The sequence below is a fragment of the Canis lupus genome, chromosome 3 (genome assembly GCF_048164855.1).
Source record: "Canis lupus baileyi chromosome 3, mCanLup2.hap1, whole genome shotgun sequence".
NCBI lineage: Eukaryota > Metazoa > Chordata > Mammalia > Carnivora > Canidae > Canis > Canis lupus.
Window position 1 is genome coordinate 9,124,006 of NC_132840.1, and position 19,057 is coordinate 9,143,062.

The 19,057-nt window shown below is 43.3% G+C and overlaps 1 protein-coding gene across 5 annotated transcripts in view; it reads left to right on the plus strand.

Annotated features, from left to right (window-relative positions):
• The window catches only part of WWP2 (WW domain containing E3 ubiquitin protein ligase 2), a 145,189-nt gene that overhangs the window by 111,136 nt on the left and 14,996 nt on the right, over positions 1-19,057 (plus strand). For all 5 annotated transcript variants that reach the window (XM_072816840.1, XM_072816862.1, XM_072816851.1 and 2 more), the window contains 2 exons: positions 4,684-4,773; positions 12,885-13,059. In XM_072816840.1, coding sequence (XP_072672941.1) covers positions 4,684-4,773; positions 12,885-13,059 — 265 coding nt within the window. The remainder of the gene's footprint in view (positions 1-4,683; positions 4,774-12,884; positions 13,060-19,057) is intronic.

A 19,057-nucleotide genomic window follows, 5' to 3' on the forward strand; every position in this document is an offset into this window, starting at 1 on the left:
ACTCCTTGCCTGGCTTTCAGCCCTTCCCAACTTAATCCTACTCTTGGTGAAAATGTGATTCTGGCCAAACATAGGGAAATCTGGCCAGGGGGTATGTTGCTCAGGGTTGATTGAGTGGCAGAGTAATGGAGAATTTCCCGAAGACCTTTTAGGAAACCTTTCACAAGAAATGTAGTTTAGGGAACCAGACCATTTCCTTTCAGTTTATAAAGGAGAGAAACGATTGGGTGTCATCCTTACAATGGGATTTTTACCCTTTTAATGCTGGTGATGGCGGAGATGGGGGTGGTGGGGAGTGGGGGTGGGTGGTTAGGGCAGGGGCACGGAAGATAGAGAACTGAATAAAAGGCATAGGAGCGAAGGTAATTTAAGTTAAAAAAAAAAAAAAAAGAGGACCTACGATTAATTGAAATTGGAGACTTCTTTTTAAGTGCCTTGGAATACAAAGACCCTGTGTAGTCCACGGTCGAACTGAATGTTACTCGTTGAAGGCCAAGGAGCAATGTGTTGGGAAGGGACCTGAATCAAGCCTGATGCTTTGAACACTGTTTCTGAGAGCATCAAAGAAAACTATTCAGTGGGAGAGGATATGACCATGTGACCAGGATGCAGTATTGAGACCCATGGGTAGTGCGATTGAAAAGCTTTTTTATCTCAGTGTGAAGAAGGTGCTTATAAGGGACAGAAACCTAACCCCTGACAGGGATGTGCTGATGAAAGGTCGCTACCAGTATCACTTTCTTGGCATGAGGAGACCGAACCAAGACAGTTGGAAGGCTTCATCTATGTGGGTCAGCTGCTACTGAGGAGACAGGAGAATCGGGAGGCTCTTTTTATTGTTGCTAGAATTGACCGACTGTGCTACAGTGAATGAAGGGAAGAGGTTTGTGTGAATTCTGAGGAGCCGTGCAGGTAAGGGAGGAGTCGAGAGTTCCCTAAGAAAAGCAGTTAGGCCAGGTCATGGATCAGGGAGGACCTACATGGACATTTCATCTGAGCAGGAGTCCAATTTTAAAAGGAAAAATGTAGATATCAAAAAAGGTAATGCAAGAAAGGTCTCGTTCCTCTGGTAACTCTTTTTCCAGTTAAGCCAATTGAGGGTTCACAGAAGGACATGGAGATTTGCTGGACAATAACAGCTCCTGAAAGGGAGACTTTCATTTCTAGGATCAGCTGGGATCAAAGATGAGATGGACAGATCTTATCCGGGCTTGGAAAGAGCTGCTGTAACTCTTGAATGTAAGCGAAGAGGACTTCACGCCGATTTCCTTTCTGCCAGCGTGTGGGAATACCACTGTGTCAATTAAAGGCATTGACCTCATGGAATTTTAAGTGTTATCCCATCTTCAAATTAAATATGAGCCAAAGTACAACAAAATCAAGCTTTTCTCTTCACCTGAAATGAATTATAAAAGTAGAGACTACTTAGAAGATGAAAGTTGTAACAAAAGAATTTTTGGAATAAAGAAAAATGTGTTTTTGGCACATTTTATCTGCAATCACTGCAACAAATATTTTGTCTTTTTAAAAGGTGCAGCCTCACCCACATGTTATGGACGGGTTTCCAAATAGTGACTACAAAATGAGCAGACTCGTTTTTGTTGGTGCTGCTGTGCCAGAAACTGCCAAGGAAGAGAAGTTGCCTAGCTGACTTCTCAGGGAGCACTGAGAGGTTCTCAGCTACGTAAGCCTTCCTGGGAGCAAATGTTATGAAAAGAGTGGTTTGCTGCCATTTTCTTGAGTGGCTTCCGTATTTCAGTACCTAATGCATAAGCCACGTATCTTTTTCTCAAGACCATCTCATTTCCAAATTCAGATGACTAAAGAGGGTATCAGATTTGCTGCTCTAATACCAAGCAGACGGGAGGAGCTTGGGAATCTGGTGTGAAGCCACAGCATGTTAGCCTGGCTTTGTTTGCTGAGAGGTCCTCAGGAGAAAGGTTCTCTGTAGATATGGCACCAGCCTCTCGAGCTGGTAATACTTGTTTCTCTTTTGTCTTTAATTAGAAGGGCATCTAGAGGGAGAAGAGCTTTAGCTTTTTACCTAGTGTGCATTTTCATCTGGCCCCCTTTGGCAGATTATTCTTCCCTTTTGATTAAATAGTGAAGTGTACGGATCTTTTTGCATCAAGAGGAGTCAGGGCACCTGGGTCAAGTCACCCGTATCCACTTTAACCAGAACCTTGAGCAAGACTACCCAGGAGAGGAGATGTTCTCGAGCACATGTTGGCGGTGTAGGTAGCACTCTGGTCCTCAAGCCTGAGGCTAATCCCTTTTGAGGTGGGACTGTGGACCCACTGGACCTCACTGTTCCCAGGGCTAACCCTCCCAGTGGTGCAAGCTGTGAGCCTCTCCTGGTAGATCACGTCTGAGCAGAGGGCTGTAATTAGAATGGAGCCTAGACATGAATACAGTGGACCCATTGTAATTACTCCGCAGTGGTCTTGATTCTACAGAGCGCCATACCTGGATTCCAGTGCTGGGGAAAGCTGTTCGCTTTGAGATTGGAATCGGGAAGGCACCTGGCACCTTGTTTTTGGGATAGTAGGTTTCCTATAAATTCCACTTGACTTTCCTTTCCCTTATTTCTTCCTTTCAGCATGTTGTGGTACAACTCAATGGCTGGGGAGTCAGAGCTGAGCTGGAATGACACGTAAAAGTTACTTAGCTTCTCTGATCCTCAGTTTTTTCTATGGTGGTGGCATTTCCAACCTTAAAGGATGAAGGCAAGGACTGCTTGGATAAAACATGAGCTTGTAGCTCATTGCAGATGCTGAGAGGGTGATGGTACCTCCCCCCTTCCTTTGTGTTACAAGCGTCATGTATATCAGTAGCTGAACTAGCCTCTGAGGTATTGAGCACGCAGGCTGCTGATCAGACATTTTGGTTTAAATAAGAAACAGTATTGAATAAAGCTAATGTCCATTTACACATGGGCATTTATAAATGTCTTATTAAATAAGACATTTATTTTGGTATATAGTCAACTCTGCTATTACATATGTGTTATTAAAAATCACCACATGTGCAAAAAAAATATGCAATAAAAACCACAGGGCTTACAGGAAAAAAATGGGTTAGGAGTATAACACTTCAAAATGTGTCAGTGACGGGGCACCTGGGTGGCTCAGTTGGTTAAGTGTCTGTCATCAGTTTAGGTCATGATCTTAGGGTCCTGGGATTGAACCCCGCATCAGCAGAGTCTGCTTCTCCCTCTTCCTCTGTGATCTCTCTCATTCTGTCTCAAATAAATAAATAAAATCTTAAAAATAAAAGTGTCAGTGATACGAAAAATAAGAACCTAATAATGATGGTAGCACAGCTTTACACACGTTGAGTGATTGAGATACATAAGGCTACAATATAGTGTGTGTTCCCATGAAAAGACCTGAAGTGTGCTTGTGGAAGCGGGTGTCCAAAGAGTTTGAGCTTGTGAATGTTGTCGCAAAGTGGTGCAAGAAGGGCTACCTGAAATCAGATGGGAGTTATAACGCCAGATGTGGATGAGTACAACGTGTAGTAAACTGAGACAGCTGGTGGATGCATATGGTGTATTCCTCCGTGACTGGGTTCAGCTGGGGGAAGTCATCTGTGTGCGTTTAGTGTTTCTAAAAGGAAAAGTCCTACATAAGCAAACACAAAATTCACATTATGCTCACATTGTTCCCTCATGTATCAATCATGTTGGGATAGATTTATGTTTTCAAAACAAGCATTTCAGCAGAACTGACTGTACTAACTTCCTGGAAAAGTTCACCTTCCCCTAGGCAGTACCCACAAGTAGAAGTGAATGAAATCAATGTAAAACATAAAGGCTAATGGGATCATTAACATCCTTTATAAAGTGGTGATCATTTTATAAATCTAAAAATGTGCATCCTTTATATATGGATTACTATATTCTGGGTAAGTGAAGTTATTGTCAGACTGAGTTGAGGATGGGAGTCATGGTGGGGTTGGGGTGGGTGGTCCTTAGTTGTATTTTGTAGTGATTTTGCTTGTAGATTATTTCTTTGGAAATAATCCACTCGTTGCCACTGTTGGCACCCCTGTCTCATATTAACTTACACGCAGACTCATGAGAAGTCAATGAATAACATGAGGAGAGCAGTCAATAAATAACACCATGCTGTGTTTCTTGATTCACCCAGATCTCTGTTAAAGATCCTCTGTAAATGAATCTTGTATTTTGAAAAGAAATGTGATCACGAATATATATGATGCTAGGAGAATAGGGATAGTCTTCTAATTTGTGACAAAGGTTAGAGGGTCTGTGAAGCCCAGAAATCACATACAAATTTTTGTTGGTAAGAGCACTGTGGAAGACAAGTATCCTTGGCTTATATCACATTCCTAAAGGGATCTTTGATCCTGAAATGGCCATGAAACAGTGACTTAGAAAAATCTGTAGAATGTAGATTCATATGGGTCATTTAGGAGAAGCTGGAGTGATCTATGGCATATCATAGTACAGTGACTTGATAAAGAGGAGCTTTGGTTCTCAAGAAGTACTACTGGGTGCCACCATCAGAGATAGCATGGAGCTGGTTTGACCACTGGGTTGATCTCACAGGTCCTCTTTGTCCTCTCAGAGTTGCCACATCAATAGTGAAGATCCTTCTCATACAAGGGGTTATGCCTTTCAACTATGTATTTCATGCTTCTCTTGACTTTATTTTTCAGATGGGAACAGCGAGAGCTGCCTAATGGGCGTGTCTACTATGTTGACCATAATACCAAGACCACCACCTGGGAGCGGCCTCTTCCTCCAGGGTAAGGCCTGAGCTGGCAAGCCCTGAGACTCTAGAATTGGCACCAAGAGTCACCCACTGGGTTCTCTACCATTCATTGCCATAGCCATTTTTTTAGTTTCCCCTACTCTCCTCCTTTCCCTATCTTTCCCTTTCCATTGTCTTCTACATTCTTTCTTCTCTCTCTCTTTTTTTTTTTTTCCTGCTTCCTGGGCCATTGGTATCTTGATGGCCTCGGTTATTTCACCTACATGGGTACCCTATCAGGGCCAGGTTCTCAGTCTCTTTCTGCAGAGCTAGCAAAGCATAGGGACATTTATCCGTGGTCACTTGACTACTTTTCCTATTCACTTAATTCTTCTCTCATTTCTTAGGAGATCTTAGGATTTTTAGAGCATCTCTGGGGAAAAAAGGGCACGGGGAAGCCAGGATAGAAAGAGTGTTGATGTGTTTCACAAGAAGCTTATGCCAAATCGGCCCCTGAGGGGTGCTTCTCGTTCAGCTGGGCTTTGTGAGAACGCAGCTAAGTTCTCTAAAACCAGAGGATGAATGAGGCTTCCAAGAGAGAAGACTGTCCAAGTTCAAGGAGAAGGGGTTTGGTTCTGCTTGCCAGGGACAGAAAGTTCTTTCCACATGTGCCTTTTGGTCCTGGGAGCTTTCAAAAGAGAATGTATTCTGCTCTCAGGAGAGAATCACCTCCTAGTAAAGCAGTTATGAAGGGCTCCTGCTGAAAATATGAACACCTCCTCACCATAGAGGGAGAGGATGTCAGAGGTGGGGAATATCAGGAAAAACCCTTGTACTCTGATTTAGTGGTCAGGTATATGCCAGGCAAACACCACCTCACCTGCTGGTCCTACAAATTTCCATGGTTGGTCTGTTTTTCGTTTCAGTTTTCCAGTAGAATGCTTGTTTTCCTTTTTTTCCCTTACCCTTCTGGAAATGAAACTATAATCTGTCATCATTAGTCCTCATTCTGTTTTCTACTTTAAGTCCAGAATATTTACTTACACATTTAACCAAAGTAAAATATTGACTTCTTCGAAAAAAAATCAGACTTTTTACTCTGGAAATTATGGAAATTGTCATATTAATATAAATAGTTTCAAATACCCACTAAGTAGAGAGAATCCCCACATACTCAGCCCTTGGCTTCAGTAATTACTCAACTCATGGCTAGTCTTAGTTCATCTATACCAGGGGCTGGCACACTAGGAGGCTGTAGACAAAATCCAGCTTCTACCTGTTGTCAATAAGGTTTTATTGTAACATAGACACACTCATTTGTTTACTTATTGTCTATGGTGGTTTTCATGCCCAATGGCAGAGTTGAGTAATTGCCACATAGATCGTATAGCCTGCCAAGTCGAAAACATTTACTTTCTAGCCCTTTATAGAAAAAATTTTGTCAACTCCTAATCTGTAATCCTCACCCGGCCTCTCCCCCTTTCTTAGATCATTTTGAGGCAAACCCCAGACATCATATAATTTTATCCGTATTTTGGTATATATTTCTAAAAAACGTTCTCTTATTAAAAACAAAACCACTATATTGTTAACAGTATTTCCTTGCTGTCATCGAATACCAAGTCAGCAGTCAAATTTCTCCAGCATCTTGCAAATTAATTATTGATTTTTAACAGGATGAGTTTTAAACTTGTACTTTGTGTGCTGACAGCATGTATATTTAAAAGCAGTGTTAACTCTAGAAGTGTCCTGGTGGCTACCTCTTACCCTCTCTGGTCTATAAGTTATCTGGGCCTTGATCTCATGAACATTTGGATAGACTCTAAGTGAAGATATTTAATGATACCTTCTAAGGATGGCCAAGGATTGATTCTTTAAGTGTTGAGGTGGGACACTATATCTAGCTTTCTTATTTTCAGGACAGTTTTAATGTTTTATTGGGAGATGGTTCAGCTCACATAGCCTATTAGTTCTTCCTAAGTTTTAGTCACAGACCTCTGAGCCCCTGGCAGGTACTTATGCACTCTTACAGGGAGCCCAGAGAGAACAGAGTGCTCCAGCTCTCACTGCTAACTAGTGGGAGAAATTCACCCCACGGGAGTATTACTGTGCAGACTGCACACTTGAAACCACAGATGGAGCCATTATCTCAGCAGACCTAGTCACCCAGGAGTGAGATTGAGCCAAAGCCAAATTTGCTCACATGTGGTACTCAGACTAGAAGTGAGCATGGAGAGGGATCTCCATAGAGCATGGTGCAGGGGAGGTCTCACAGAGGGAGGCCGATCAAACTTGGGCTTGTGGGAAATGCTCGAGGCGGACTTGAATGACAAGAGGAAGTTGATCCAGGTTTGGGGAACAGTGTGAATGTAAAAGGTGTCTCTAGGGAATGATTCATGGAGCAGTTTTGCTGGAGTGGAAGGGTTATGTGAAATAAAGATGCTCAGAGTGTGTCTAGCAAGGCACCTGGGTTTGGTGGACACGCCTCCTCGAACTGGAGAGATTAAAAGGGCCAACTGGGCCTCCAACCATTGTTCTGTTTTTATAGATTGCGAATCTTTGTAATATTGCACCTGGAATCAAAGGTAGGGTTATGCTGCTTAGAAGTTTGGAATTCACCAGTGCAGAGGACTTGCAGTTAAACATGTGGATTGAACATGTATTTATTTCCCTTCCTTCCTGAAACACCCCCTTAAAATGGCAATAGAACTATGAAAAAGTATAATGATAAAGGAATGCAAGAGGAGAAGCAGCATATGGAAGATGGTAATCAAAGTTAAATTGCTGATAGATAAATGGCAGAGCTGAGAAAGCTGAAACCCAAACTTACAGTGTGGGTATCCCCCAGGAAGCCAGGGCTAGCCACGGAACGCTGGAAAGCCTCAGCAATCAGACACTGGGGTGCGGGGTGTGTGTGTGTGTGTGTGTGTGTGTGTGTGTGCATATGTGTATGTGTGTGTAATGAGTCTAAAGACCTGAAGTTAAGTTACAAATCTGTGCAGGGAGCAGTTACATTCTCAGGTTGTCACCCATCACTTCCGTCCCACTGCCACATGCATGCATACACACATGTACACCTCTCTCACACACATGCACACCTGCAGCCAGCCTAGAGGATACAGCTGTAGCCGAAGGCAGGGATGAACTCAGTAAAAAAGGGATTAAGTGAGGATGCTGTCTCCAAATTAAAGATGGGAAGGTTTTTATGCTGAATAAAATGACTAGTCTAAGGGAAGAGAACTACAGATTGTGATTATTTGGGAGTCTTCTAGTGAAACAGTGGAGTGAAGCCACTGGTCAGCCTGCCCAGCCTGGATACCCAGAGCGTCCATTCAGCATTTTAATGACCTACTTTTAAATGTGAAAGAATAGTCTGGGACCAGCAGACAAGAGGATAGGGGACTTGGTGAAAATAATGTGGAGGATAAAACCAAATTATAATTCATATCCTCAAAAATTTGGTAGGAAATATGGCATCTGTGCAAGAAAGGAGACCGTAAGACGGATTATGCAGGGAATAAGAAGACCTTTTAGAAATTAATATATAGTTTGACCATTGAACAACCTAGGTATTAGGAGTGCTGGGGATCCCTGGGTAGCTCAGTGGTTTGGCACCTGCCTTTGGCCTGGGGCATGATCCTGGAGTCTTGGGATCAAGTCCCATGTTGGGCTCCTTGCATGGAGCCTGCTTCTCCCTCTGCCTGTGTCTCTGCCTCTCTCTCTCTCTCTCTCTCTCTCTGTCTGTCTCTCATGAATAAATGAATAAAATCTTAAAAAAAAAAAAAGGAGTGCTGACCCCCTGCACAGTTGAATATGGATATAACTTTGACTCTCCCAAAACTTAACTACTAAATAGCTTACTGTTGACCAGAAGCATTACAGTTGATTAATAGATATTTTATATGTTATATGTATTATATATACTATATTCCTACAATAAAGTAAGCTAGAGAAAAGAAAGTGTTATTAAGACAATCATAAGGAAGAAAAAATACATTTACAGTACTGTAGTGTATTTACTGAAAAGAACCCACATGTGAGTGGACCCCGGCAGTTCAAACATTTGCTGTTCAAGGATCAACTATATATAACAGCAGAAATAAAAATTACAAGATTGAAAGATAATGTTGGAGATCAGAAAATTAGAGGGTGAGTCTAGGAGATTCAGCCTCTGAAGAGTTCTAGTAAGAAAGAACAGAGAAATAGAGGCTAGGAAATTATCAAAGAAAGAATAAAAGGAGTTTGCTAGAATTGAGAAATTCAAAGTATTCAAATTCAAGGAGCCTACCACATGCCCTACCCAGAGAATAGGAAAAGACTGACCCCAAGGCACATACAAATGAAATTTTGGGATGGCAAGAGAATATCTCAGAAGCCCCCCAGAAGGTACATATCAAGGATTAGGAATCGAGAATGCCATCTTTCAACAGCCAACTGTGGACCTGGCTGTTACATTCTGATAGAAAATTATTTCCTGTCTAGAAATTAGCTCTTAGGAGCACCTGGGTGGCTCAGTGGTTGAGTGTCCTGGGATCTAGTCCCATAACAGGCTTCCCGCGGGGAGCCTGCTTCTCACTCTGCGTGTCTCTGCTTCCCTCTCTCTCTGTCTCTTACGAATAAATAAGTAAAATCTTTTAAAAAAATAGAAATCAACTCACTGTGAGGGTTGAAATAAAGGCATCTCAAGCATTTCAAAAAATGAACTTCGGTGATCTGGGACCCCAGGATCACACCCTGAGCCGAAGGCAGATGCTCAACCACTGAGTCACCCAGATATCCCGAACTTCGGTGCATTCTTTCTCAGAAGCTACTAGATGATTTGTTCCACCAGACGAGAGGAAGCCAAGAAAGAAGTCATGAGATGCAGTACATAGGGGACTCCATTTGGGGGCTAAAGATGTTGCCAAGAGGAAGGTGAGGGAAGATGACTCAGGGCAGTCATGTAGAGCTGGCCTGAGGATGGGTGTCTATATAGGACCAAGTGTGTCTGAAATGTGGCTAAGACACATCTAACTGACCCCAAGAGGCCACCTGTGCTGCCAGAATCTGGGTGTCCTGTACTGATAGGTTCTTGAAAAACAAGCAGAATGAAATGCATAGTTCTTTCCCATCAGAAAAAAGGAAAAAGTTGTACAACTAAGGAAACATATTCCTAGTATCCTACAAAGTCATCATACAAACTCTGAATATCGATTTAGTGATGATTTTCTAAATTGGGAGGAGAGGGCACTGTATGTTGTAAGGTAGGATGCAGTAAGTGCTCAGCTCTCATCATGGAAGGTTCACAAGTAACATCTAACATGACCGAAATCAAGAAATAATAGAAGAAGCGTGTTATTTAGAAACATGGCAGTAAATAGAGGAAGCAGTTGGGAATTGAAAGTTGTTGCTTCTGAGGAGCTCAAATCAGCAATGGGGAGAGGCAGGGAAGGAGATGCTGTATTTTTACTTTTTTTTCATTTTTCTTATTTTTTTTTTGAGATGCTGTATTTTTAAATTGTACCTACTGTAGTACTGTTTACATTTTTAAACTATAGATGCATGATTCCTTTGATAAAAAAAAAAGAAAAAAAATCGCTAGTTGAGAGGATTTATGAGAAAGGTGGGAAAGTTCCATTTTGTTGTGGGCCTTGAATACTAATTTGAAGTTTTGACTCAAGAGTGGTGGGGAGTCAGGTGAAGTTTTTGAGTAGGAGCATCACACACAAGGTGGGCCCGTCTGGTACGATTTTTCTGATGGCAGTTTATAGGTTGGCTCAGAGTGGGGAGATTAGTTCAGGGATAGTTGGACACCAAAATGGAAAGTCAAGGGCGGGTGGCAGCAACAGAAGAAGGCTTCAGGCTGAATGGTTTACTCACTTCAGCAGGAAGGGAAGAGTCAGGAATGATGGGGTAGCTTCACCCCTGGGAGGAGGATGAGCAGCAGGAAGAGGAGGGAAGACTCAGGTTTGGGGAGAGAGCTGTGGCATTTAGTTGAGTCCAAAGTGACAGCAGGTCATGAAGGCAAAGCAGTCTAGCAGGTGGAATCCAGATGCAGTGCTGGCACTGGCCATCGGGACTGGGAGCTCCTTGAAGAGAAGCCTTTTTTTTTTTTTGAAGAGAAGCCATTTTTATAGAGGTTTTGGTGTAAAAGAACATTGAAGAGGTGGCCAAAAAAAGTCAGTTAGGAAGCTAACCCTGAAAACTGAGGAAGGTACCAAGTACAATAGTCATGTGAAGAAGATAAGAATTCAGAGAAGATGAAATGAGAAGGTAGTTAGGAAACCACGACTTTCCAACACATACAATATAATCCATATTGGTTCCCTTCTTCGTATTGGCTTATTGTTGTTTTCTTCAGTGGTATCTCTTATCTTTTTAAAGCCCCTTTTGTCCTTCTCCCTTTTATAAAGGTGTAAGGGAAAAATCAGTACATCAAATCTGAGATAGTAGTGCAATGAATCCCTTATAACCCACCACTTGGTTTCTCACAGTTAATAATACTTTGTTTTATCCGACCTCCTACTTTTCAGGGGAGGGGACTGATGAATTTTAAAGCAAATCCCAAATGTCATATCCTTTGAACCATAAATACATCCCTAACAGATAAGGGTTTAAACAAAACAAAACTAGGGGTGCTTCACTGGCTTAGTTGGTAGAGCATGCAACTCTTAATCTCAGGGTCATGAGTTTGAGCCCCACGTTGGGCATAGAGATTACTTTAGAAAAAGAAAAACTAAACTAAAATACCATTATCCACCCAACAAAATTGACCGTATTTCCTCACTTCATGTCATACCTGTGTTCCATTTTCCAGATTGTCTTAAAAATGTTTTCACAGTTGATTTATTTGAGTCAGACTCAAACTCAAGATCTTCACATTGCTTTTGGCTGATATGTCTCATAAGTCTCTCTTAATCTGTAAGTCTCTTAACCTTTCTTATTCTTTTTCTGGCCATTTACTTCTTGAAGATCACTGGCATTTGTTCTGTAGAATTTCTTCTCGGACATGACCGATGTGACCTTGAGGTGTTGGGTAACATGCTCGTCTATCCCTTGTCTTTTCTGTAAACTTGTAGTTAGATGTGGAGGCTTGATTAGAATCAAATTAACTTTTTAAAATTGGAAGTATGATTTACATACAATAAAATACACAGATCTCAGGTATATAGTTTGCCGAGTTTTGACAAATGCATACATTCCTGTCACCTGCACTCCATCAAAATGTTAAAGCATTTCCATCATTCCACAGAGTTCCCTCTCTTAACTTTCTTTTGATCACTTTTTCCCTCAGTGTGTGCAAATCAAGTTATACCTACCAAGCACAGATGAAGATTTTCACCATCTGTTCTAGCCTCGCCTTGCCCATGGGTATTTTAGGTAGTTTAGTACTTTGGAAAGGTTGCTTTCTCCTAAAAAATAATGTGGAGAATACTGCTGAGAATCCAACTCTTCTCTTCATGATCATGCAACATATTTTCACTGGTGCTTTATATCAGGATGATTTCTGTTGCAGGTAACACAAACTAGGATCCAAATTGGCTTTAATAGTGAAGAGAATTCACTGGCTAATTTAACTGAAAAGTCTAGATGTAGATCCTGGTTTCAAGTGAAGCCTGATTTAGTGACTCATCAATATCACCAAGCAGCTGGCTGTGTTTTGTTTTTCTACTCTGCCATCTGTTGGGTCAACTTCCTATTATATTTGAGTTCAAGATGGCAGCCAATGGCTCCTAGGACAGCATGCTTTCTCAGCCATATCTGGCAAAGAGGAAAGACTATTTCTCCTAGAATTCCTAGCAAAAGTCATGAGATTTGCCCTGATTAAGCTCAACATAGGTCACGTGCCCACTCCTGATCCAGTCAGCGTTCACCTGTGCCCTTGAGCATAGAGTCAGTTTCCTCAGAACAACGTGGATCTCCTAGATGGAAATCAGGAGCTAATGGTGAGGAGGGATTGGTTGCTGCAGAGGCAGCCACAAATGACTGCTATAATCACATTAGCCCCAGAAGCCTCCGTGGTTGGGACTTGCCTGGCCGAGCTTCCCTGTCGCAGCCGAGCTCCTGCACCAGACACCACACTTAACCCTCCCTCTGTTCCTCCTTGCCCGCCACCTTGAGATTTCTCTGGATTTGGAGAGTGGGACTGGGTGATCACTATATTCATTCTGAGCTTAATGTTTCCAGCTGGGAAAAACGCACAGACCCCCGAGGCAGGTTTTACTATGTGGATCACAACACTCGGACCACCACCTGGCAGCGCCCCACAGCCGAGTACGTGCGGAATTACGAGCAGTGGCAGTCACAGCGCAATCAGCTCCAGGGCGCCATGCAGCACTTCAGCCAAAGATTCCTCTACCAGGTGAGAGGGCAGGGGCTCGCCTCCTGGCACTGGAGAATGTGCCACCTCCCACGTTATCTGTTGACCTGTTGGGTGAGCAGGGGAAACAGTGTCTAGAAACTTCAGTGCTCTGGAGATTTTACACATCACAGTGAAATTCCTTAAATTTCATTATTTCTAATTTAGTAACTCAGTGTCTAGCCTCTCTGTGTTTATGGACTCAACATATCTGAAATTGAAGTTATCGTCTTTCTTCCAAGACTGGATTTCACTTCTGGTCTCTCCTTCTAAGTCCATTTATTCTAATTTGAAACCTGAAGGTCAGCAGTGACATCTCCCATACCTCAACTTTTCAGAACAAAACAGTCACCTATATCCTTTTATTTTCATTGTTGCTACTGTTTTTCTTTAGATCTTTCTTTTTTGACAGATTCTCAATGGTGGAGGGACCTTTAAAATTGATCTGGATCAGGGCTTGCAAACTATAGTCCATGGGCCAAACTGGCCCACACTTTGTTTTGTAAATAAAGTTTAATTGGCACAGAGCACTCCCATCAGTTTAGGGATTGACTCTGGCTGTTTTTACACTGTAACAACAGAGTTGAGTAGTTAAAACAGAGACCATATAGCCTATAAAGCTGAAAATATTTACTGTCTGGTCCTTTATGGAAAAAGTTTTTTGACCCTTGGTCTAGTTCAACTTCCTTCTATCTGATTCTTGATTTTCCTCCCTTCCTCCCTCCCAACAGAACAGTTAGGGCAGCCTCTGAATTGTTCTCTCTGTTGGCCTTGCTCTCTCCTTCAATCTTACTGCCTGCCTGTTCCTAGCAGAGTAGTCTTCAAATGTCACTGTCACTTGGTCACTTTTTAAAAATCATTGTGAAGAGTTTAAGGAGGAAAGGCTTTGCTCTACATTTATCACTGCCATTTTATTTTATTTTTTTTTTATTTTTTATTTTTTTTAAAGATTTTATTTATTTATTCATGATAGTCACACACACAGAGAGAGAGAGAGAGAGGCAGAGACATAGGCAGAGGGAGAAGCAGGCTCCATGCAGGGAGCCCGATGTGGGATTCGATCCCGGGTCTCCAGGATCGCGCCCTGGGCCAAAGGCAGGCGCCAAACCGCTGCGCCACCCAGGGATCCCATCACTGCCATTTTAATCACTGTGTCAAACCCTTCTGTGGTCCTTACCTACAGAATAGTATTTAAATTTCCTACTCTAGGGTACCTAGGTGGCTCAGTAGGTTAAGCGTCAGCCTTGGGCTCAGGTCATGATCCCGAGGTCCTGGGAGTGAGTCCTGCTTTCAGCTCTCTGCTAAGCAGGAAGCCTGCTTGTCCCTTTCTCTCTGCCCTTTCTACTCATCTTCTCTCGAATGAATGAATGAATGAATGAATGAATAAATAAATAAATACAATATTTGAATAAATAAATAAATATCCTACTTGAGAATTCAGAGTGCGATGGTCCCAAATGAACTTTCTAATGGTTTCCTGTCCTGTGTCCCTTCAGGAACCATCTCAGCCTCACCTTACATCCCATTAGAGCCTTCACCAGTGACGTGGTGGTTGGGGGAACCCCGCCACACAGCTTCTTTTGCAGAGACAGAGAGGGTTCCCAAACTGGAACTCTGCATATTCTCAGGGCACCTTGAACATGAAGCTTGGGATTTGCACGAGAATTTCTACAAAAGGTGGTAGATTAGAGGCCAGAAACTTTTTGAGCTGAACTACATTTAATCACTGTGTTTAGTCAACATTGTTTCTATTTGAAATGAACTCTCACCCCACAACCCATTTCTAAATTATATACTTTTCCAAGTTACAGGCTCAGAAAATCTTTAATTCTGTTGAACTAAGTAGCATTCATTATCAGCTTTGTCTTTGCAGTTTATCCTCTGCTAACCCAAAGCAGGAGGGAGCTACACCATCAACCCATGAGGCGTAGTGCCATTCCCCTGGGCTGGCCTGTCTCCTCCCCTGTCTGTGGGGGCTGATGCTCATCCTATAACGAGTTAACCTTAGTTTCCTTAGTATGAACAGAAAGCACGATGTTTATCACATTAGTTTGTCTCTAGGTCAGCTGTGACACTGGTCTATAATCCATGTCCTGGGGGATCTGCCCACTGCAGCACAGCCTATGTTTTTATGCCACAGCCCCTTTCAAACATGCTTGGCATGTTTCAAAATTGGATGGGATCTGATAATTCCCTGCATTTTAGAAATTGTCCTTCCAGAGCTAGGCCCTGAAGAACTTTACCTGGGTGACCATGGCTGTAAAACTAGGAAGGTTTGGGAATCTCTATCCTTTGACTTAGAGACAAGGACACATTTTAGGAGTCTCACAATGATTTTTTCTCCCTGCTTACTCAGCTTCTCTAATTAAAAAAAAAAAAATCTCTTAAAGGAATCTTTTTTTCTCTACAAGGCACCAAGTATGTTTGTTGGTTGACTGAGATGTTTGGTGTGTGAGTGGGAAGGTTCTTGAGGTCACATCCACTTGGTGTTTTGGAATATCCATTTCTTTTGCCCGCCTCTGTCACTTTAGCAGCGTCATTCCAGGCATGCCAAGGTAGGACTTCACCTTGGAGGGTCCCTTAGAAGGAAGAATATTTTTTTGAGTACTCTAAACTGGTTTTCTCAGCTTGGTTGGGGGTTCAGGAGGGTTCTGGATGGAGGTGATTGTTCCCTTTTCGCTGTGAAACAAGATTCATATTGAAAAACGTGTTAGGAATCTTTTTTGGGTCGGCTTTCAATGTCGCTCTGTTGGTTTCCCTCTCTCTTGGATTTGCTTTGCCCCTCGTTTGCTATGGTGCCATGTCCTGGTTACAAGTAAGAAGAGTTGCTTTCATACAGTTATTTTGGGGTTTGGCCTTGGCCCAGGGTTTGACTCGGAAGACTTAAGAGCTGATACTGTACCAGCGGCTTCCCCTCCTCCTCCTCCTGCCGGGCTGAAACCAAGACCTCGTTCTTCTTCACTTACTCTAGAGAGAACACAGAATGCAGTTCAAGATGGAAGTCAAGGGGGCCCACATGGCAGTCTCCCACAGTTCCTTCCTGCCATTTGCCTCATCATACATGTTTTTCACTTTCTCTTCTTGCTCCCTTATTTCTGATCTGCTTCCCTTTCCTGATGCCCCAGTGTGCCTTTGTTTCTTGAGACCATCACGCACACACTTGTATTTTGCCCTCACAGTTTCGCTGTGCCCTCTCTTGTGTGATCCTGCTGCGGTCCAGTGGGGCTGCCCACCCCATCGCGTGCATTGTACCTACTGCTGTTTCTGTGGCACTCCCATTACCCCGGCTTTGGTCCTCCCTTAATAACTAAAGGAGGTAGCCAGTGTCCTGAAAAAGATCATTCTATGGTTTCTAATGTGTGGATGCCAAGTTGCATTATCCAGAAACAGACTGGAAACTCGTTTGCTATTCTGCAGAGAGCCCCTTGGCTTAGACTCTCAAACACCTGGGTTTTGTTCTGCACCCACAGGATGGATCCTTAAAAAAAGGAGCCTGCCTTCTATACAGTAACCTTTCTGCCCTTCCCAGAGCCTTTCTTGCCCTCGGCTGTATTTGCTAGACATTCTTTATTTCTGAGTTTGTATCTTAAAATATTACTGGAACTTAGTGCTTAGTGCCTGAGGGAATTGAACTCAACGTGAGCTGCCTGGCTCACAGCCTGCACCTCAGATGTCCCAACCCAGGGACATTTACCAGGAAAATGATTCAACTGTGTTACTTTCTGTTCCTACACGTAAAGGAAACTGTCTTGTCACTTAGAGTCACCTGCAGATCTCAGGATCGTTCTTTGGACCGTCATCCCTCCATGCCCCTTTCTCTGTGCTTTTTTGGCTGTGCTCCAAGCAACACTTGTGGGAGAAGAGAAGTGGCAGTTGGTTGACCTACTGGAGATGTGGGGTTTTGGTTTTCAGGCCATGATGTGGAGCTCTTATATTTTGTTTCTCTTTGGCTTCTTTCTGTCCACTTCCTTTTCTTATTTTTCAAGCTGTACTATGTACATTAGGGAAAAAAATGTCCAGAATAGTTACATGCTTTGCTTTAACTGCAAGTGGTAAGATTGTAATGAGTGTCAGCTTTCATTGACTCCTGCTCATGTGTGGTTCATGCTGATCAATCCCTGGTCACTCACCCTTCCCTCTTGCTTCCTCTTCTGTCCCCTTTTCACACGTTTTGAGGGGTGTGGATCTGATAGAATGAGAAGAGAACAATGCCAAAGAAATAAAAAAAACCAACAACACAACAGTATAACTAAAGAGAGCCAATACTGTATGAAGTTTAAAAAAGGCAAAGAAAAAAAAAACAAAGAAAAAAAAAGGTAAGATTAAGAAAAAGGTTGGGGCCCATGGGTGGCTCAATCAGTTAAGCATCCAACTGGACCTCAGCTCAGGTCTTGATCACAGGGTTGTGAGTTCAAGCCCCCTGTTGGGCTCCACGCTGGGTGTGGAGCCTATTAAAAAAAAAAAGAGAGAGAAGAGTTGATAATTTTTTTATTCTCCTCCCCGTGCTTTGTATACAAGTCCTAGTTGATTTTGATGAATGATAGAAATCCACTTGGTTACACTTAAGCAGAAAAGGAATTTACCAAATGGGAATGGGGTGGTTTATAGGATTAACCGAATGGTGGAGAACCAAGCTCTGGCAAAAACCGGGAGTAGGCAAGGCAAAGGCATAGTTTGTGCAGGACATCGCCCTGTTGTGCTGCCATTGAACGGCTCTGGCTCCAGCGGACTGTGGACTGCACTGCAGCAGCGAGTCCTTTCCAGGAGACCTCCTGCTTTCCTGCGGTCCCCGCAAGTCCGGAGTGGGAGCATCTGATTGGCTGTTCTTCAGGTCATGTGCCTGGAGGTGTCGTGGCATTGGAAAAGGAAATATTCAATAGCTGATGATAAATATATTTGTGTCTAATTCAATGCACATCACGGAGGCTGTAAGTAAAGATTGATCTGTTGACGTGAGAATTACGCACAAGATGAGGGTCTGTCCCCTGGAGCCCAGTTGGTAACAGTTGGGAGCTGACTTCCCATTGGAGCCCCTCGGTGCTTTGGGGATTATCCCCTCATTCCAAAAAAAGACTTGAAGCAGCAAACAGTTTTGTTCTGGATCCTTCTTTTACTTCTTTAAAATGCCCTTTCCTGTACTTCTTCCCTTTTGCTACAGCTCATTACCCACTGAGTTCTATTTGGCTTCATTATCTGAAATGCATGCGTATTTCACAAGTTAGTGCCTTTCCTTCTGTTCCCGAGTGCGCTCAGAGCTACTGCCCTTCTGTGTTAAGGCAGTTGGAGAAACTTGGGTTTTATGAGATGCTCCCCCCCACCCCCCCACCGCCCGCACTCTCACCAAAGTGACCTCTGGGAGATGTCACATTTAGATCTCTGCCAGTAACCATCAGACACATGTGCATCGGGATGCAAGTCTGAGCACGTCCTCCAGGATAACGATAACGGCGCCCCCATATCAAGCGACAGCCCAACTTCCCACACCGCTGGGCAGGAGGCCCTTTGCTGAAAGGAGGCCCTGTCCCATCAAGGAACCTCTGGTTTCAAGACTTAAACATCTTTGTTGGGACTTGCTTTGGAAGAGTTGCTTGTGCTGCCACCTTGGAAAGAAAGTTCCTCTGTCCTTTCAGCCGGGGCGGAGGGCCGGCTGCGAGGGTGGGGGAGGCCCAGGCCCGTTGGCAGTTGAGCTCCACCAATGTTTTCTCAAGCCGAGACTGAGCTCCATTCATCCTCCTGCCCGGTGTGCGGTGGCTGCGTCGCCCCCAGACAGAGCCGGCCGGGCAGCCCCAAGTCTGCATTGAGAACTTGATCCCTTCATGCAACGATTAAGTTTTAGTTAAGTGAAATAAAAAGGCTTCAGCAAAGAAAAGAAAAGAAAAGAAAAAAACCAAGCAAGCAAGCGCAGAACAATACTTGTTTTATTTAACTATGAAGAGTTTTTGACAGCACCCCCTTCCCCGCAGGATATGAGCGCTCTCGGGCCACTGCAGCCCTGCCCCGG